We start from the raw sequence: 21,149 nt of genomic DNA, 5'->3' as shown, positions 1-21,149 counted from the left end.
GAACCCGGCACTGGAGAACGGCAGATGGGCGGTGCCGCAAGACCGCCGCAGCCGCTGGCTAAGCCAGGTTCCACAGCGCAGCAGGTCAGAGGCGTTGCCCATCCTGCGCCGCCGGAGACGCAAGAGGGTGGAAAAAGAGCCGCAGCCCGTCCACCGGGTGCACGATGGGCACGGTCTGCATGGCGGGGAAGGCAGGCGTGGCCAGTTCCCAGCGCGCCGTGCGCACCAGCTCCACAGCGAGCAGCTGGAGCACGGTCTGCGCCAGCTCCTGGCCGAGACAGCTGCGCGCACCGCCGCCGAACGGGATATAATGAAAGCGGCCGGCGGCGCCCCGCGCATCGTCGCCCGCAGTGCCGAAGCGCTCGGGGTCGAAGCCCTCCGGCGGGCTGCGGTACACTGCGGCCGTCTCGTGCGTGTCTCGGATGCTGTACATCACGTTCCACCCCTTGGGGATCTGGTAGCCCTGCGGGGAGGTGAGGAGACCCGCCTGACCACCAGACACCCGGAAACCCAGCCCTAACCGATCCTTCACCCGCGGTTCATCAAACAGGCTTCCAAACCCGCAGGGACGAGCGTCTTAACCGGAAGCTAGGAGACCGCTTTGCATTCCCGTCTGTTTCAGCTCCTTCTCTGGTGAGCTGTGTGACGTTGGCTACATCATCTCTGAGTCTCAGTTTCTTAAGTGATTAAGTGAGAACAAAAATGCCCATTTTGTTGTTAGGATTCAAATAACGGGTCTGACATATGTACTAGTGGTCAGTGAGTGTGCTCTGCTATTGTTCACTATTTTGTCGGTTTTCTTCTCACATTAGGAGACCTAAATTCGAGTCCTGCATGTACCAGCTGCCTGCGTCAGAGCAATGCAAACGACAGCTCCTTTACAGTCATCTCAATTTTTCAGCTCTTTACACTCAACTGAAAACTGCCTCTCTGTACTCACTAGCCATGAGCTGTACATAACCTTCAGATCCAGTAGCCACACTCTGAGAAGGTGCATGCGGGGATTAAATTGTTGGAAGGAAGCTTAAAATGATGAAGGCAGCTTTCATGTTCCCTCAGCTCACCTCTTTTTCAACTATTTCAACTATTCCACTTTTGAGAGGTCTTCCAGCCCCGACTATCCGGCTTCCTCCCTTGAACAGGCTTCAGGAGAGCCTTGCTCTCAACAGGCAAATAGAAAATCTTGGCGTCATCAAGGCGTGCCCTCTCCTCTCTAGGCCTCCGTTTTCCCATCTGGAACCTGAAGGATGGCTAAGACCCCTGCCCCTATTCACTCTGGCACCCCAGGCCTGCTCAATGATGTCTGAACTCCAAAATTCAGCATCCCAGACACTGCTAAACACCTCACTTAATCCACCTACCTTTGTCTGGACCGTGCCGTCTTTGTGATGTGTGGTCCCCATCTTAACCTTTCACTGCTCCAGTTCAAATGCCAGTTCCCAAAATGTTTTGGTATCATTCAGCTAGAGGTCACTCTCTTCTTCACACCAGTTGGTGATGGAGTTGCTGGCTCTGCCCCCCTTTCTCTCCACAACAGCGCCTCAAGGGCAGAATCTCTTTCTCTTGTTCAGTTGCTAAGTCGTGTCTGACTCTTTGCCACCCTGTGGACTGCAGCAAGCTAGACTTCCCCGTCCTTCACTATCTCCAGGAGTTTGCTCAAATTCATGTCCTTTGAGTCCGTGATGCCATCCAGTCATCTCCTCCTCTCAAACTCTGGCATTCAATGGGGACACTGGCTGTTTAAGGCAGAGGGGAGAAGGTGCCCACTCTGCCTGGAGCTGCCCAAGGATGGGGCTGGGGGTGGAGGTGGGGGTGCAGTGGCCAGCACCCTCAGTTCAGCAGTGTTAGCGTTCCCCTCCCCTCCCCTTCCAGTTAAAGCTGGAAGGGACCAAGGCAGCTTCCCTCCAGAGAGCAAACTGAGGCCCAGAGTGAGAAGGGAATTACCCAAGGTCATACATAGAGAAAGCTGGGCCTAAACCTTAACTTTCTTGCCCTGCTCACGCCAACCTGATCACTACCCATATTTTAATAATCCCGCTTTCCTGGAACCTGGCCTCAGCCAGAACCCTGGACAGGTAGCATTGATTGGTTCCTTTATCTTGTGAGAGAGCCAGAGAAATGGGGTACAGGACAGAGTGGGCAGCTCTTTGTGCCCTACCCAGCCTCACTGGCTGAAAGGGGAGTGCTGGCCAGAGAAAAGGATGATTTTATTCTAAAACTGGCCTCTAATTGAGTTGACTACCCAGACCGCAGTCAAAATCTTTGCAGGTGGCGCTAGTGGTAAAGAACCCACCTGCCAAAGCAGGAGACGCGAGACGTGGGTTCTACCCCTGGGTTGGGAAGATCCCCTGGAGGAGGAAATGCAACCCATTCTACTATTCTTGGCTGGAGAATTCCATGAACAGAGGAGCCTGGAGAGTCGGACACGATTGAAGCAATTTAGCACATAGCCCGGGGTTCCTAACCTTGCTTTGCATCCTCAATCGTGGTTTCCAGGAAACGTGATAGGATTCAGCCCATTTTCCAGGAGGCCCGGAGAAAGGAAAAGGAGACAGCGCGGTCCTAACCCCTACCCCACCTCCCAGCGGCCGGCTGCAAGGCGGGGCGGGCGGGCGGCGCACTTACGTCGAGCTCGAAGGTGCGCAGGGCTGTCCGATAGCCCCCGGACACCGGCGGCAGGAGGCGCAGCACCTCCTTGACCACGCAGCCTACGTAGCGCAGGTGGCCCAGCGCCGCCAGGCTGAGGTCGGGCTCGCAACCGCAGTCGGGCGGGGGCCCAGCGCCGCCCCCCGAGGCCGCCGGCGCGCAGCCGCAGGCGCGCCCCAGCCCCTGCGCCGCCAGCTCCTGCTGGATCTTGGCGATGGCTGCGGGGTGCTGCAGGAGTAGCAGGACGAGGGACGTGCTGGCACTGGCCGTGGTGAAGAAGGCGGCGAAGAGGAGCTCCACAGCTGATTCCTGCAAGACAGCCCAGGGGCGCTGGCTCCGTTAGCCGGTTCCCGGGCTGTGGTGCAGGGGGCCCCACATTTGCCACTGCGCACAGACCAGAGCGCAGAGTGCTCAGAGACTCGGCTACCTGCGCGGGTCCACGAGTGGACTGAATCCCAAGTCGGCCACTTGGGGAAACCACAGATAGCCTTGGGAGGTTTCCATAGATAATGCCAGAACTTTTTTGGTGTAGTGTTCTTAGTGCTTTAAGTGAATTAATTCATTGGATTCTCACCCGCATTGTGTGTGGCACAGTTTCTGCCTGTTTTACTGAGGCTCTGAGAGGTGCCCAAGGTCCCTACGGTCACCAAGGGCAGTAGTCCGGCCAGGAGTCCAGTGCTCTTAACCACGCAGTGTTACCGACAACGCAGCTGGCCGTCCTAACCGTGACTGTTGTGGAATTGACCAAGGCACCTGCAGCAGCAGAAGCAGCAGCCTGGCACCAAAGTGAGCACCGTGGTCCTCCTCCCGCTTAGTGGAGGTCCCAGTGAGTGACTACACCGCTTCCCCGTCTGCACTGTCTGGAGGCTTCATCATCCAGGCCCCAGCCTTCACTGCCTGCCTGTGCCCTCCCAACTCCCGGTATGGTGTCTTCCTTCCTGGCAGCAGCAGGTGTGTGTTTACACACTGATGGATGTGATCACACAGTGAATGTGGACCCCTCCTCTCCAGCAGAGGCTATGTTTGCTCATTGTATAGAGTCTGGCACTGAATAGGTAGAATCCGCTTGTGGAATGAATGAGCTGATCTAAGGCTAACTGCCTGTTCTGGAGAAGATGGGGAGCTGGGACAGAGAACCTGGGGCTCCAGGGTCCTTCCTGACCAGCCAGAACTGAAGATTTCTGGCTAGCGGGTCCCCTCCTGAGAGCCTGGACTGTGTTGTCCTGCCCTCCCCAGCTCTGCCAAGGCTTTCTGTACCACTCCCCTTCCCAGCCTAGAACTATTCCTATCCGCCGGCTCCCCCACGACTCACCAGCGCCCTGCTCATCTACTTCGAACCTCTTGACTCTTCCAGACTTCACAACCACCCAGAAGTCAGGAAAGAGATTGTTAGTCCCATTTTCAGAGAAGACACTCAGGCTCAGTGGCTCGACAGTGGCAAACTGAGTGCCAGAGAGAGGATGGCAGTTGCTTAGGGAAGGGATGAAGTGTTTCCATTTCTAACTCCCCTGCCTGCCACCCCCAACCTCTACATTTCTTTTTGGGTTCTCAAGCAGGTGGGCCCAGGGGTCATTCCAAAGCTTCCCTCCTTACTTCCACTGCATGTGTTGTATGCATACATGGGGGAGAGGGGCGGCAGTTTCTAATTCTCCAGTCGATTCTCAGTGGCGAAACAGACCAGTACCCGAGGTACCAGGTGCCAAGCTGGCTCATGGGTGCGTAGATTTGGGGATGAAAGGGGACATTTCAAGGAACTGTGGAATTTGACCCTGAACCGTTAGGGTTTGTAGAGAGAAGGGGTGACGACAGTGTCATAGGCAGGCAGGCAGCAGAGGAGAAAGCATGAAGTGACAGGGACGTGGGGAAAAGGAGAGCTGTTTGCTGCTGGAAGCCGTAAGGGAGGACCTAGGATTCATGCCTTCGCTTGGCCCAAAGCCACAAGGTAGGTGGTGCAGCTGAGCCAGGACTGGACCCAGGTCTCCTCTTTCCCTCACCCCGAGGAGTGTCTGTGGCTCCAAGTGGGGCCAAACAGGATGTTGCTCCATTGTTCCAGGGATTCAGCCTGTGTGTAGAGACCTGCTATACATGCAAAAGAGGGGAGGAGGAATCCCGCCACATACCTTCAGTTCCTGCACTGACAGCTCATGGCCCAGTTCCCTAGTGCTGTGGATGATCCCATCGAGGGCATCGCCTGGCTCCACAGCAGACTTGTCCTCAAGAAGCTTCTGCGCAATGGCCTCCTCCAGGTGCCGATGCAGCTGGTCCCGGGCCCGAATGCCCTGATGTGTGGGGAGCGAAGGGAGTTGGGGTAGGAAGGCAGAGGGGGCTAGCCCTGGACACCTAACCCCCACACACACATCTTCCCAGTGCTGATCTGGCTCTGCTGAAAGCCAGCGTTGACAGATTCCCAGCTTAGCTCCACGCTGTAGAAGGGACTCAATAAAGGCTCAGGAATTTGTCCTTTCCTCATACACCATTCTCTCTTGATGATCACAAGCCCCTCTTTGGAGCAAGGTAAACAGTTTACTGTCCTCCTAAGGGGAGGATGCTGAGGCTCAGAGAGGTCAAGCAATTGTCCAGGGTCACGCAGCTTCAAGTGTCTGTGCTTGGCAGAGGACTCAGCCTGGGAGTTAGCCCCTGCCCTTCCCCTGCATGCAGGGGCAGCGGGCACCAGTGCAGAGAGGAAGGGACACTTTGATGTGCTCAGGAAAGCTCTGGCTTAAGGGACAACACTGGAAGTTCTAAACATTAATTAGCCTTTGTAAAGGCGTAGGCAAGAGGGCTGAGGTGGTCCCCCAGAGTTCAGGGAGCAAGCACAGTGAGAAAGCATCTGCCAGGGGAAGAATTTTGAGCACATCGGCTTCTTGTCGGGGGAGCCCGGGAGGTGTCAAATCTTGCCTCTGCCCCTACTAGCTGTGTGATCTTGGGCAAGTCATTTAACCTCTTGGAGCTTCAGTTTCTTCATCAATTAAATGAGAATAATATTTTACAACCGAGAGGATTAAATCAGAAAAATGTGCCCTAGGCAATCGGTCCATATATCAGGTCCCTTTACACATAACTATTATTTTTAATTGGGTGAATGAAAACCAGGACATTGGCACAGTAAGAAGCCCCAGATCAGTTGCTCTCTAAGTCCGGCCCATTGCTCTGAAGTTTGAAGAGGCCATGGTTCTCTAATCCGGAAACTAGCGGGCCTGGGGCCGCGGGCGGTGAGCCGACACCAACCCCTCTCCAACCCCGGCTGGCGCCGGCCTGGGCCGGGGGCGTGTCTGCGGCCCTTGCGCTCCCATCCGTTGCCCAGCCACGGGGCTTCCAAAGAGGCGCTGCAGGCCGAGCCTGGAGGCGCCGCTCTGGGGAGGGGCCGGGGCGACTGGCTGGTCTCCTGCCACCGAGACCCAACGTCGGGAAACCCGCGGCTGCTGGGGCTGGAGCTCGTCCCGCCAGGCGTGGTCCAGAGAGGGTGTGTGGCCCGCCTCAGCTCACACAGCGAGTCAGGACAGAGACCAGCCCCAAAGCCCACCGCCACCATGCCGCCTCCCCACACTGGGCAGAGCCTCCGTGACCCAGCAGAGGTGATGCCTATGGCGCACCAAGGGAGCCTCAAAGGGAAGGTCTGGGGCGGGCGGGGCGGCAGTACCTTGCGCAGGCCGCTGAAAGGCACATCGAGGGGCAGGGAGAAGAGGTTCTCCACGAACTGCTCGAAGATCCGGGCCAGCTCAGAGCACTGCGCCTCGTCTAGCCGTAGCCCCAGCAGGATGCGCGCGGCCATGCGGAAGGTGAGCGCTTTCGCGGCCTCATAGACAGCGACCGGCCCGTGAGCCGCGCACCAGGAGCGCACCTCCCGCCGCAGCGCCCCCTGCAGGCGAGGCACGTAGCGCTCCAGTGCCGCACGGCTGAACGCTCGAGCCAGGATCTGAGGGGAACACACAGGGTCAGACCTGGCAGCCGTCCGGTTTCCTCTGCTCCACGACTCCAGCGGAGCCAAGAGGCCAATTTCGGCCCCTTTTTCCTCTTCTAAGCGACCCAGACACAAATGTGTTGGGTTTTGCTCTCGCCATTCCCTCTAGTTCTTGTCTGATGTACACAGTGCCTCCTCTCCATCCAGGCTCCGGGGGCCGCCTACTCCAGGAAGTCGTCCCTAACACTGAGTTTGAATTTCCATCGGTTCTGGCATCAGAGTCGCAGAAGATCGAAGATGAAAGGATCTTTAAGTCCCAGTCCTGGCCTTATAAGTCGAACCCGGAGAAGGTAAGGGACTACCAACCCAATGCCACTCACTTGTCAGGAGTCCTGGTCAGGTTCACAGTGTATCCCTAACACCTCGCCCCGGCCTGGCCCACGGCAGCCGCTCAGAAGCCGCGGGTCCGACCTCCCGACGGCCGCTTCTGTTTTGGGCTCACCTTGCGCCGCTGGCGGTGCGACTCTCCAACCGCGCCGAGCAGTGTGTGCGAGCCCAGAAGGATGTGCGCACTCTGCGGCCACTGGCTACGCACAAGGCGGTGCTCGCCCAGCAGGACTGTGCGCACGTTCTCCGCGCCGCTCACGCGGATCACTGGCCTGCCCAGCAGGTGCGTCTTGAACACCGTCCCGTAGCGCTCCCTGCGGGAGCTGTGGAAGCGCGAGCCCTGGGAGCCAGAAGCGAAGAGGGATGAGGCCGCTGGGCCTCGGCTGCGAAACTAGCCCGGACATCCCAACTGCCTCTTGATAAAAAACCTCCTGTTCCAGGCTGGCATCTTATTCTTTACAAAACGGTCTCAAAAGGGCCTCGCGACTGACTACCCTACGGGGATGTACATGCTCCCGTTCCCATTGGTGAGATGAGGAAACAGAGGCTAAGAATGGGGACCTGAGTGCCAGAGCTCGGGGCTGAGACGCGCCCCTGATTCCCGATTCAATGGTGGCAGGACATAGGGCTCTAGAACCCCTCTGTTCATCCCTGCGTGGCGTCGGGTCTTAGGTTGTGCTGGACAGAACGCCAGTGACACACGGTCCCTTCGAGGGAGAAGCTGGGTAGAGGGGAGGGCTGTATATGCTCCCTGGAGCCCTGGGCGACAGGAAGAGAATGGATACGAGCCCTGGGAACCTTGAAAGGCAGTGGGGGGACAGAGAAGAAGAAGGTGCGGAAACGACGGACTGCTCACCTGAACTAACCAGTGCAGCGTTTCCCCGAAGAAGGGCCAGCCCATGGAGCCTTTGGGCAGGGGCAGGGCAGAGGCTCGGTCCCGACTCAGCGTCCAGCGGAGCGTCCAGAGGTGCTGCGCCAGGCTGAGTAGCAGGCCCGCGCCCAGGAGCGCGGTGCCCACCGCCCCCAGCACGGACAGGCAGCTCAGCCCCCAGGGTAACATGGCGAGCCTGCGGGGGCCGGGCCACTCCAAGCGCAGGAAGCGCCGGAGCTGCGGCGCGCAGTGCTCACCTGTTCTGTCCGGAAAGGGCCCGGGGGCTTGGGGACCAGAACTGAGATTTACCAGGGGCTTCGCTCTACAAGCAGAGGGACAGCGGAGGATCGCAGTGACCACGCGCCCTTAGGGAACGTGCCTTCACAGAGACCGGCGAGCTCAGGATTTTTTCCTGAGTCCGATGGCTCCCGGGCCAGAATGCCACCTCCTTGCGAGGGTGCGGGCTGCCTCAGGACCACTCGCGCCGAGCACCTCCCACCTCCCTGGGTCAGCACTCCTTCGATAGAAGAAGCGAGGGAGGGCGAAGAGAGGAGCAACTCACCAGTTTGCCAACCAGGGCTGCGCTCACCAGGGTTGTGTAGACCCCCGCCCACCTCTCTCTTCTCCAGCCTTTTAACCCTTCTCGGCCTACCCAGGCAACATTTATATAGATACTGCATTGCTCCCTGCGGATTGATCCCGATCCACACGACGTGACGCGCCTCTGCATATTTAAGGCGCTCCACGCAGGGTAATGATTGGAGGCGGTGGGCAGCGGCGCGCTCTCCAGGGGGCTGGTGTGGGGAGTGGCAGCAGCTGCTGCGCTACCGCTCAGCCGTGCCGTGCCGGACGCGGATCCTCGGGCGGGGCCTGCGGTTTCGCGCCAAGAACTTCCCGACTCCAAGCAGGAGCTCGGCGAGTGGACTGACCTAGCGCAGGGAGCTAACGGGGCTCTCTCTAACTTCCAGTGCCGGTTCCCAAGGTTCCCACGGCACTTCAAGGTTAAAAGGGATAGGCGTTCTCCCCTTTGCTCTGCTTTTATTTCAGGGAAATTGCGGTCTTCGATCCTACAAAGGATGGCCCGGGTTGCGATTCTTCGACATCCCCTCCCCTTCGAGGTCTCCGGTCCACCACCTCCAGAACCTTTCAAAAGGGGATAGTGTCACTGATGCCCAAAGCTTCACGGAGACACCCCCCCCCCCCACCAACCCCACAACGAGCAGACATCCCCGGGCGCCTTTCGGGTCTCGAGGACCAAATTCACCCATCCCTCCCCCTTCGTATCCTTCCATCCCATCAGGCTACATAGTTGCTTTTCGGGCTTCTTGTGGGGCCCTAAATGGCCAGGACTCGGGCGTCCTAGTCACTACGGCTCAACCCGAGGGGTGTGCGTGTTTCGGGGCGGGGTGGTGGTGGGGATTGCCGGGTGCATGTTTGCCTGAGAAAAGTAAACTCAAGACCATCGCCGCTGCGAACCCACAGTGGTCTGCTCCAAACAGTGAAAAGGCGGCGTCTCTGAATCCGGGACGCCTCAGCCCAAGCCGGGGAGACGTCCCAAGTGCCCTGGAGCGCTGGATAAGGCACTCGAGGGCCACCGCTTTCCAGTCCTCAAAGACAACTAGCAGCTCGCCGTTTACTAGTAACTTCCAGAATGTATTGTATTGTACCTAGAAGTAACCATGTTTTCCATATAATATTTTTTAAAACGTCAAATACTTTAGGATTAGAGAAGGTCAAGAGAATAAATGCTTGTTTTCTTCGTTTTGGCGATACTCCCATTTCAGTAACTAAATAACAGCCTTTCTGAAGAAAGCAGTTGTTTTAAATCAGGAAACTAAACAGATGCAACAGCAATGAATTTTCAGCAACTTGCTCAACCTTTTTAATATTTAATCACAAAATCAAGAAATGCACATATAATTCTTTACACTTATTTTACAGAGTCAAATATAAGTTTCTTACAGGCATAAATTCTGAAAATGCAAAAGGATTATTTAGCATAAATACAATGAAGACAAAGTAAGGATCAGATTGATATTACCATTTGGACCACAGTAATTTACACAGAGTAAAATATACATTCGTTTTAGGTTTTCCAGAGTTCATTTTGGTTTGGCTTGTTTCTGCAATAAGGATCCAGCACTGAGGTCTTCGCCTTGAAGAAAGTAACCTGACCCCTGTGGTAACTTCTCTGTGCAGGAGTATGTCTCTCCTAGCACAAGTGGCACCTGAAGTGGTCAGCCCCACTCAGTTTCTGTCCTCCTAACTTGAACCAAACCAAACCAAATAAATGGGGTCAGCTACAAACAGTATAGTTAGAAACATTAACCCTGCTGAACAGAAACAACATTGCATCTTCAGAAAATCCAAATACCTTTTCTTCATATTCAGATTAAATTAAACCACCCAAGTAGAACAAGTAATTCACATTCTTATTGGGTTAAATTAAGTTCAATTTCAGGTTCCTTTAAATATTTGTCTATTTCCTCCCTCAGAATCAGCAGAATTAGACAATTTAGTCTACTTAAATACTAGTGAGGTGAAAATTAAAGCTACAAGTCAGAAAATGTCAGGGAAATGTCACACATGATTGCATTCCAAAACCAGATACTGGGAAGAAAAAAAAACAACCAGAACAATCACTGAAGTCTAAATAGAAAAAACACCTATAGAGGCATAAGTTCTTCTAATGTATTTACACAATCAGTTACATGTACAATTTTTGACATGATTTATATATTACACTTTTGCCTTTTTTCCCTAGAAGTGAAAAAAATTAATGTCACATTTTCCATATATAAAATAGTATTCAATTATTTAAAAATCCATACAAATGATATTTATAATTCTTGTTTCTAAGCTCTCATCAGTGTCTTTTCTCTAATGTATTTTTTAATTCTGCAAACAATTTATCATGACCATTGCCCGTTAGAGATCAATGTTGAGTCACGGATTTGGTGTCACTGAGTGCAAACGATGTGAAGGCTATGTGTGTTGGGACATACCATTCACCAAACTTTTCAGCTGTTTCACAACTGTCTCTATCAACTTCTGTTTGTCTCGATCATTCTTCCTGAATTGAGCAAATATATTGTTCTTTTTGCTAGTATCCTTCATCCTAGGAATATATGTGAATGAAGAAGCTTAATAAAAGGAATTTAAAAGTTATACTGTAACAACTAAAATATCCTGGCATGCTCTGTGTTATCTCACACTAAATCTATGCTTGAAAAATATACTTCAAAGAAAATAGGTATTACTAATAGAGTTACAGAGATAGCAACCACAGAAAATATTGGCAGCTTTATTTTGCATTCTGTATGAAATGGTGTTTTTGCATTAGTATATAAATCTAAAAGCATGTTTTCTTACATGATACTATTTTCTATTATCATTCCATAAAGTATGCTAAAATACACACCCTCTACGGACTCTGAAAATCACCCTCATAGCAAGACAAGGTGAAAGGAAAAACAATAGAAAATTTAAAGCAGTAATCTTTTTTGCCTCAGTGGTGTTTCATGGCACTGTAAAACAATTTATTTTAAACAGTTCCTTGTATCCTTCTCAAATCAAATACACCACAGATAGTTTGAAATGTGGGAAAATAAGACACACTTTCAATGCAAAAATTGAAGTTTTTAATAGTGATATCTGAAATATGATACAGAGAAAAGAAAACATGCTGCATAATGAGAAGGAAAAGAAACACCAACACTTGTTTTTTGGATAAAATTCGCCAGTAAGTGTTCTGTTACTTCAGATTTTATAATATTTTTTCAAAAGGCATACTTCTCTACCTGTAAGGAATCCAAGCCCATCATGGTAGGCTTTAGACAGCACTGATGGCAAACTCATTCTAGTCTCTTTCTAAAGCTAATTAAGCCAGATACTGAGGACACAATAGGAAACATTTTTAGTTCATATCAACACAAACAAATCTCATAAAAATCTGTACCAACACTGAAGGCAAGAAAGAAGGAGGCTTATATTTTGGTCATTAAAATGAACTGAACTTTTAAGCTCCATGTAGACATTTCTCTTTTGATTAAAAATCTCCAGTTCTTCAATTATCACTGAATTACCAGCTGTTAAAATGATATGCGAAGCTTTCAGAGTATACTCACTTCTCCAAAAGAGTAAGGGCTGTGTTTGGATTCACCCGAAGGTACTTAGACGCTGGCTGACCATAATCAGCTAGATAAGTAGACCAGTCCCAAACCATAAACAGGTCGAGGAGCTGAGGAAGATGGGAAAAACATTAAAGCAATTTTTGACTATTTATCCACAGCTAATACATAAAGCATATGCTAATCTTGATCCATTTGAATATAACCTGCTTCTCAGATGGAACAGAATAACCAATCTTATTTTTAAAACTTCATTAACTACATTTTATAACCAATGTAGTGTATAGTATCTTTTCACTTTTGAAATAACTAAAATTGTCAGGGGTTGCCTTTCTAATAAAGTACTTCATTGCATTTTCAAATAATTGTAAAATAATGAAAACACTTTTATATAAATACATTAACACTTGTTCTGATGTATAGAGATTTAACCTTTACACATCTGGTTCATACTCAGATTTAATTAGTAAAGGTTGCTGCTAACTGAAGAATTTAAATTGAACCTTTTTTTTTTTAAGAGGTTAAGTATGTTTACCTTTCAAAGAAGTCGTTTACACCTAGACTTTCCCAAAGTAATTTAAACCAAAAAGCTCACATAATCTCAATGAAGTGCATTAAACAACCTCTGCTGGATTCTCCCTGGTGATAGATCCTCAGTAGTGTTATGAAATGAGGTCTTCAGGACTCAGCTTGTTAACTCTAGGCAATCATTTTGTAAAAACAAACAACAACAAAAAGCAAACCCTCTTGTTTTCCATAGTGTTTTAAAATTGACTATTTGCTTTATAATCTCCAGTTAGAACTGTTGTCAAATATAGAAGTAATCTTTTAAAAGCAATGCCATGCCTAAACCAAAGCACCAAACTCCTTATCCAACTTTAAAACCCTAATCCCCTTTAAGCCATTTAAGACCAACTTCCTATCCCCATCTGAACTGTTTCAGAAAGCTAAATGCTTTACTTACTACCTTCCTTCAGTTTTTATATTATTCTTTCTTTTGCTTTAGCTCACTTTACAAGTAAGGGGTGTACTGGTTTTGCTTTCAAATGAAGTATTTGTATTTACTCATAGAATACATAAGCCAATCCACTGACTCTGAGAGAAAATTCTGGGGTGGTTAAAAACTAGAGAAAAGTTACAAGAAACTAGCTCTTCCTTAGGAAGACAATGGATTTGTTTGACTCTTCCCCTCTCTACTAATTAGAGACTTTCTTGTACAAAGAAGAAAATTCTATAATGAAAATGTTGGCTACTAATATGAAAAGCCAGGCTATTTTTTCTTTCAGACAACATTCTAGGCCATACCAAACGTTAAGACACTGGTACAGAAACTGCACTGAGACAATGTTAAAAGAATACACTGAAAAAGAAAAGGGAAGTACTCCAAGTTCTGTGTAATTTTTTACTCTTGCTAAAGCAACATTTCCCCCTTCTTTCACAAGGAGGAATAGTTACTTTCTACACTCTGCAATGAAAATATAAATTAATATAACTTCTCTAGAATGTGAGTTTGCATTATGTATTTAAGAACCTTATAAAAAAATGGCCATTCCCTTTGACTCTGTAATCCTACTTCTAGGAATCTAACTTCAGTGAACAACAATAAAGGTAAATAAAATTTTATCAACAAATATATGAATCTCAAAAATGTTATTTGTGTTATCAAAAATTGAAGAAGAAAAAAACACTGAAAACAGGTTAAATCTCAACGTTAACAGAAGGGTTAAATAGTGAGGTATATCTATCTATGTATAGAGTGGTTATTCAAATCAATGCTTACACAGAATTTTAAATAACTTGGGAAGAAGCTTATGATAAACATTACTAATAAAAATCACATAAAAACCCATCAAAAGAGACTGGAATAAAATTTGAGAAAATGTTAAGAATAGCTGTACTTTGTATGGTGGGATTATGGGTAACAGTGATTGTCTTTATTTTCATAAGGTTTACATACATACATTATTTTCCCCCAATAAATACCAATAATGAATTCCCCTCACACAGTTGTTAAAAGCCTCATTTTGAAGGAATCCTCTTTCAGGTATGCATTTGTGTTTGCTCAAGTGTGTGTGGGCATGCGCACAGTCAGCAGAAAGTAACCACTTAATGTACTGGCTGCAAATTCCCTTTCTTTCCGAAAAGCAACAGCAACATGACCTTTGGGATTTGGAAGAGGAAAAGGCCTTAAAATAAGGGCTGATCTACCCCCAGGTGAGAAAGGAGGAGCCCATTTAATGAGTTTAAAACCTACACCAACTCCAACTGTGAGTACAGAAGTGATTCTTTTACAGCACAAAAACAGACTTTCCTAGATAAAGAAATACTATTCTCTTTTTTCCCAAGGTCGGACACTCATATGCAAAGTTCTTATCACTAGAAATTTCTTTAGAAATTACAGGAACCACAAAATTTAACCTAACTGCCCATCTGTTGTTGTTCAGTCACTAAGTTGTGTCTGACTCTGCTACCCCATGGACTGCAGTGAGCAGGTTTCCCTGTCCACCAGAGCCTGCTCAAACTCAAGTCCACTGAGTCAGTGATACCATCCAACCAACTCATCCTCTGTGGTCCCCTTCTCCTCCTGCCTTCAACCTTTGCCAGCATCAGGGTCTTTTCCAATGAGTCGGCTCTTGACATCAGGGGCTTGATACAGAGGATAGATTTCCTCATTAGAAGGCATTGGGTCTAATGTTAATTCAGGTACATGAACTTAGAGAAAAAAGCACTGCTTTTTCTGAATGGACTACGGGTGTCCCTCCATCCATAACAATTATAAGATCCTTTTTCACTTTGAAAGTACAGTTCTTTTGAGATGAAAGATGTAACACAAAACTAGGGCATTATTCTTGGGTTCTACCTAACACTACGCCAGGCCAGGTTCACGGACTCAGTCCGTTTCTACAAGCTGCTATCTGTGCCTATTTTGACCAAGAAGCAGGATCCCAGGTTTCTGGGATGGTTTTAAAACATGACTGCTCTGGAGCCAGAGTGTGACAGGAAGGGATGAGGAAACGAGTGGTGCCACCAACTTCTTCACTCCACACGAGTCACTGCTTTGGGAATGCCTCTCACATTCGTTGTGGTTTCACAGGATGTACTCTGTCCTTAAGGAAAACTTCACTTCTCTGTCTCAAGTTTTGCTTCCTTCAGATGGCAGTACACAAATAATACATCTGTTATTAATCACAAAAAGTCTCCCTCAGTCTTGTAAATAAACTGTGAGACATGGGCTCAACAGGTGAATTTATTAGTTAACACATATAACTGAAATTCAAAGATGTAGATCAAACAGGAACAAAAACAAAAATCTCCCCTAGATTATCCACAAGCAGTTTTACAATTACTTATTAAAGGATAAAGTCAGGCACATTATAACAAAAATTGGTATTAGGTTCTAAAAATGGGTTTGTTCCAATAGTCAAGTAAAGTAATTCCATCTTAAATCCTTTGGGGAAGTAAGCAAAGTATGGATCATACAAAAATGAATAGCAAAATAACGTGTCTCAGTTCTATTTCATCACGATTTATAAGATTATCTAAAATTAGTAACCTTTTTTTTTTTTTACCAAGGATTCAAAAACATCCCTCATAACTAATCTGATAATATAAGGTGGATTTATGCCAACTTTTTAAAATGAGTTGTACGTTTCATTTCCTCAGTGATTCCTACCTATGTCCAGCAAACAAAAAGACTCGGCTTAAGAAAAGAAATGGTTGCATGGGTGGTCCATTTATATGCTCAAAATAGTTGAGAATCACTTCAGAATCACTGGAGAGTTAGTCTGTGTCAAAGCATTTAGCCCGCTGACAGCTTCCCATCCTAAACTGCACTCCAAATCTACACCCAAGAAACTTGGGGTCTCAGACCTGTTGAGATCACTTTGTGCAAAGGACACAATGAATCTAGGCCGACTTAAAACCATTCTATGGAACTCTTGAAGTGACTTTTTGCCTTTGTAAAAGTGAACCCAGAGTGCTAGGTCATTTTTTCCTTGAATCTGGTTTAGCTTTCTTTGTTTTGGGTCTTTGGGTTTTGCTTTTGAAGCACCTCAGGGGCAGTGACCCAAGGCAGAAGATAAATAAAGTTAAGCCAACCTCAAGAGAAAAGCAATTGGGGATACCAGGTTTGCTTTTGTAAATGTGAACAGTGATCTGGGGGCTCAGGGTCAACCTTAGTCCCCCAAATTCCCCTTTCCAAACACTAAACCCACCTGGGACCTCAAAGTTGCTTTGCAGATTCCAAAAGTAAACCAGGAGATCATTTTCCCTTTGCTTCCAAAAAAACAAAGCCAGAGCAAGGGTTCCTAGAGTGCTTCAGAGACTTAAACGACAACAAAAATCCTAAACCAGCATGTAGCTTTAAGGAAGAAATATCAGTAATTAGGCACTGGGGATTCAAGAAAAATGGGTCTTATTAAATTGGCCACAATTGGGGAGAGGGAATACAAGTGCTTTTTCTAAATAGATGTTGAAATCAAATGATGAGCTCCATATGCTTTTTAAAGCACTTGGCTTTTACCCCTTTCCAGCTATCTGAAAACACATTTGGAAAATTCCACATGCTGCGCAGAAAAGAATTTTCAGTAGCAGATAGAGGGGCTTGGGCAAAAACTAAAGAAGCAGTGTTGAGCTTCTATCCACTTCATTTTTTTGCCTCCAGGTGTTCACTGCCCTCGTGCTGCCTTTTGACTCTCTGATACACCTGACCCCTAACCCATGCCTGCCCTCTTCAAATAGTCCATCTGCCAAACCCACTCTCAGCCAGCCTTTCCACTCCTAACTACGTGAGGATCAGGAGCAAGGTCTCAGCACATTGTGGCTTAAAGGCATTCTTCTCTTCAAGTCACTTAACTCCAGTGAACTGCACACAGCAGAAGCAGAATGTTCCTAAAGTATTTCTGATGATAAGCCAAGTAGTAGTCCTAGATAACTACTAGGTTGGTTTGGAATTTGGGGAAAAAAGAGGCAAAAGGAATTTACATCATCAGATTTATACACATCTGTATTTACTTTATCTTGAATTTCTTGGTCACTACCATGGCTAAAAGACCATGCAGATACATATATGTGTTTGATTTTATGTGGTCTATTTCTTTATTAAGATTAATTTTATCAAGTAATACATGGTTAATAATCATGGCCACATCATAAAACCAACAGTCCACTATCCTACACTTTCCATTCTCAGATGCAGTCATGTTAACTCCTTCTAATACTGGTGATTACCTCAATATTTTTAAATATACCTATTTTTCTTGTTTTTATTTATCACCATACAGTTAGCATATATGAGGATTTATCTTACTTATACTACCTTCCTATTTTTGATAGTTATAATAATTTTTCTCTATTTTTGCTTTTACAATTTTAATATAATTAAACTCCTGTTTCTTCTTGCATCACCTTAAATTTTTTTTTTAACAGTTTTGAGATATATTTCATACATGGTCCAATTTATCCTGAGTACATTCATGGAATTCTCCAACCACCTCAATCAATTTGAGAACATTTTTATCACCCCACACATACCCATTAGCAGTCAGTCTCCAAAGTGGAGTCATATAACATATGTTTTTTGTGCGTCCAGTTTCTTTTACTTAACATAATATTTTAAGGTTTATCCATGTTGTGGCAGGTATCAGTAATTCATTCCTCTTTACTGCCAAATAACATTCTGTTATATGCATATACCACATTTGCTTATCCATTTATCAGTTACTGAACATCTGGGTTATTCCCATTCAGGAGCTATTATAAGTAATACTGCTATGAACACGTTTTTGGGTGGACAAGCATTTTACTCTTGGGTGTATATCTGGGAGGAGAATTGGTTACAGAAACTTTTAAGAGGATCTTTTGACTTTCCGTTTAGTAATGTAAGAATATTACCACCTTATATAGTTGAGTTTTAAATAATTCTTTTGGCAATTGGGGTTTAAAATATTTATATATTTAAACTCACATAACAAAAGATATTTAACTGAAGTTTCCTAAAAAGTTCCTTATGAATCCAGACAGATATTAGTAAATTATTATGAAGAATTTCTTTGGACTTTCCTGGCAGTCCAGGAGTTAAGACTTTGTTCCTCAACTGCAGGGAACATGAGTTCTATCCCTGGTTGGGGAACTGAGATCTTGCACGACATGAGGCACAGCCCCCTCCCCCTAAATAACTTTTTTATCTTCTACTTCTAAAATACAAAAAACCTAGTAACTAGCCAAATAGAAAAGAATATTTCAGATATTTTGCTCAAGTAGAGTGTCATTTTGATTTGCATGCTACCTTCACATATATATGTGGCTTGTTTTTCTTCATGAGTACCTTGTTTGGTTGCCTCATGTTGTGAGGTGAGTCACACACTCAGTGCTAGCACTTACCTAATTACCCAAACCAGAAATCTGCATTCACTCTGCTTTGAATCTTCTCTCTCACATCTCCTGCACCTTATTTATTGCCAAATTATGTCAACCTAATGTCTTAAATATTTTTTTCCTAAATATTTCTTGAATTCACTTGCTATCTACTTTCCACCACTGCTATTACTACTGTCCTAGATTTAGATATCACACTCTGTCCCCTGGGGCCTTTGGTCTTGCCTATTCCCTCTGTCTGCTCCCCAGGATCCATCAACCTCCACACTGCTGCCAGAGAGAAGCAGCTGAAATACATATCTGATCATATCATTCACTTACCTAAAACTTTCAATGACTTCCCGGCTCCTACAAGATAAAGTTCCAGTTCCTTAACATGACATGCAAAGTGATCTTTTGGCTTCCTCTCCTGCCTTGGAATTTAAGCTCCTAAACAAGGAACTATTCAGAGTTCTCTTAAAAACCATGACGATCCCCCATGAAATTGTCATTTTCTTCTCTGAGTCCCTTTCTCCTCCTTCTGGACCCAGGGAACTCTCACTTATTCCATACAATTTAAGTCTGGATTCACTTCTCTCAGGAAGCCTCCCCAGACCACAGTGGGTTGGCTGCTCTCTTTTGCGCGTCCTCACATCCCCCTTCACAAAATCTCTATCACACTGTTTTTCATGCTATGCTGATATCATAGGTACTATGTCTGTCTACCCACTGAAGAATCAAATATCAATAATTCCTTCTGTAGTCTGGATGATGCATGGCTAACGCAGCCCGACTTTTTCTTATACGCCAGTAGTGAAACCTTTTCTCCTTTCTATTAATGTACTTTGTAAGTGCCTCAAAGCTGGTGACTTGTTTTGCTTAACATCTGTACCTTCACATTTTGGCCCAGTACCTGGTATATAGCAGGAACCAAGCAAATGTTACCTTTTGACACAAAGGTCATGTCTAGGCAGAGCCCACATCATATTTACTAATAAGATAGCTATGCTATCATTTACTTTACTATTTACAATCTGAATTTTTAGTAATGCCTTATATTATTCTGAAAGCCAGATAGTCTCTTTGATTTAATCTGTGATATAGAATATAGTGAAATATTTCATAACCAAAGTTCTGCTCCTGAGATTACCTTTAGTCATCAGTGATGCGACAATCAAACATGCTAAATAAACATTCCTGGGTCATACCTTTAATTTTCTATCTGGATTCATTACGTCATCTGCCACACTTATATAACAGGGAGTTATGTAATGACTTTGCCAATGAAGCTCAGACTTCCAATACTAAAGAAATCAAACCTTGAAACTCATGATGTGAGGTGTTCACTAAACTTTTAGTTCTCTATGATGAGTCATTCTGTCATTGCAGCTCTGAAAAAATAAGATCTGCTAATATGAACTGACTTTGGAAGAACTCAAACAACAAAGGAAAACAGTGTGGATCAGCCAGTGAAGAAGAACTGTATGCCAAGGTGTCTTTACTCCAGGATATAGTAGTTGCTCAAATGAGAGAAGCTAGACTGGGCTAGAGATTTCTTTAAGTACTCCTGTAGAGTACATTTATTAAGAAGAACAAGAGGGAGAGGATAACCATTTTTAAAATTTGTAAGAATCTAAGTGGCTACTCCTCCCCTCTCCTCCCCATGGTTGTGTTTTAAAATAATGCAAATGAAAACTTGGAGACACTAACAGCTGGGTTAATTTAGTCTTAAATGTAATTAGTGACATATGTTTTACTATAAAATTTTAGCAAGTCAAATAATATATATTATTTATAATTTGTCACTAGTTATAAACACTGACTTTTGGCTTTTGAAAAAACAAAGCTAAACTAAAATTAAAACTAAATACTTCAGGCCCCAATACATATTATCATTCTATTCTTTGAAATGGAACTCAGGCCATTTGAGACAAATGAAACACAACGTGACCATTATATCCTAAATGCCTCAGGAGGAAAAGGAGGAGAGTTTCTACGGTAATAACTTAGCAGGCACTGACAAAGCAAATACCCCAGTTCTAGTCCTTGCAAGGAATTTTTGGTGAAGTGGGGAAGTGAATTTCAGATGCATGTCTCATTTGTTCAGCTTTCTAGAGATAAAGGTATCTGTTTTATGTCCTAGAATATATTAATAAATACAGACCCTTTGCCAATTTCCCTTAGATTCCCAAAGAATACAGAGTTAGCTAGTCTACTGTACTTAGCATGATGGAATAAGGAAAATAAGGACATTTGTGGTCTATATTAAAGACAAAGAATACTATAATATCTTGGTGAATATTTGTTTGAAATATTTAACGGGGCTTGCATCGTCATTAATTTTTTTCTTTCAAATCTTGTAATAGATTTTGTAATTTTTATTCAACTTAAAAATATATGTAGTTTTTATTTTTCTAAATCTAAAAGGCACTTACTTATGTTAAATAATTTATCAACCTCTAATTATCCAGGGGCTTCCCAGAAGGCTCAGACAGTAAAAAAAGGAGCTGCCTGCAATGTAGGAGACCCAGGTTCGATTTGTACGGATGTGAGAGTTGGACCATAAAGAAGGCTGAGTACCAAAGAACTGATGCTCTGGAACTGTGGTGCTGGAAAAGCCTCTTGAGGGTCCCTTGGATAGTGAGGAGACCAAACCAGTCAATCCTAAAGGAAATTAATACTCAATATTCACTGGAAGCACTGATGCTGAAGCTGAAGCTCCAATACTCTGGCTCCCTGATGCAAAGAGCCGACTCACTGGAAAAGACCCTGATGCTGGGAAAGACTGAGCGTAGGAGAAAGGGGTGACAAAAGGATGAGATGCATCACTGACTCGATGAACATGAGTTTCAGCAAACTC

General features: G+C 45.9%; 2 protein-coding genes across 4 annotated transcripts in view; both read right to left on the bottom strand.

Moving 5' to 3' along the window:
* Positions 1 to 85: 85 nt before the first annotated feature.
* On the bottom strand, positions 86 to 7,994 carry CYP26C1 (cytochrome P450 family 26 subfamily C member 1). Its single transcript, XM_068961789.1, has 6 exons — positions 7,791 to 7,994; positions 7,050 to 7,274; positions 6,287 to 6,562; positions 4,767 to 4,925; positions 2,626 to 2,955; positions 86 to 463 (listed from the first exon to the last, which is right to left on the bottom strand). Exons 1-6 carry the CDS (start codon positions 7,992 to 7,994, stop codon positions 86 to 88), a joined length of 1,572 nt encoding a protein of 523 aa, XP_068817890.1.
* A 1,734-nt stretch (positions 7,995 to 9,728) lies between these two features.
* The window catches only part of EXOC6 (exocyst complex component 6), a 190,046-nt gene continuing 178,625 nt past the window's right edge, over positions 9,729 to 21,149 (bottom strand). For all 3 annotated transcript variants that reach the window (XM_068961740.1, XM_068961739.1, XM_068961741.1), the window contains 2 exons: positions 11,933 to 12,045; positions 9,729 to 10,923 (listed from right to left, as the gene is read on the bottom strand). In XM_068961740.1, coding sequence (XP_068817841.1) covers positions 10,791 to 10,923; positions 11,933 to 12,045 — 246 coding nt within the window. In that variant the 3' untranslated portion in view covers positions 9,729 to 10,790. The remainder of the gene's footprint in view (positions 10,924 to 11,932; positions 12,046 to 21,149) is intronic.

This window comes from Capricornis sumatraensis, chromosome 23, assembly GCF_032405125.1.
Source record: "Capricornis sumatraensis isolate serow.1 chromosome 23, serow.2, whole genome shotgun sequence".
Classification (NCBI taxonomy): domain Eukaryota; kingdom Metazoa; phylum Chordata; class Mammalia; order Artiodactyla; family Bovidae; genus Capricornis; species Capricornis sumatraensis.
This window is presented reverse-complemented; position numbering and strand designations above follow the sequence as displayed.

Excerpts from the sequence above, each read along its gene's own strand:
- CYP26C1 (XM_068961789.1), bottom strand. The coding sequence starts at position 7,994 with ATGTTACCCTGGGGGCTGAGCTGCCTGTCCGTGCTGGGGGCGGTGGGC. Across the intron at positions 7,275-7,790 it reads CGCTGCACTGGTTAGTTCAG|GGCTCGCGCTTCCACAGCTC; the intron begins GTGAGCAGTCCG and ends TCTGGCTCCCAG. Across the intron at positions 4,926-6,286 it reads CTTTCAGCGGCCTGCGCAAG|GGCATTCGGGCCCGGGACCA; the intron begins GTACTGCCGCCC and ends CCCACACATCAG.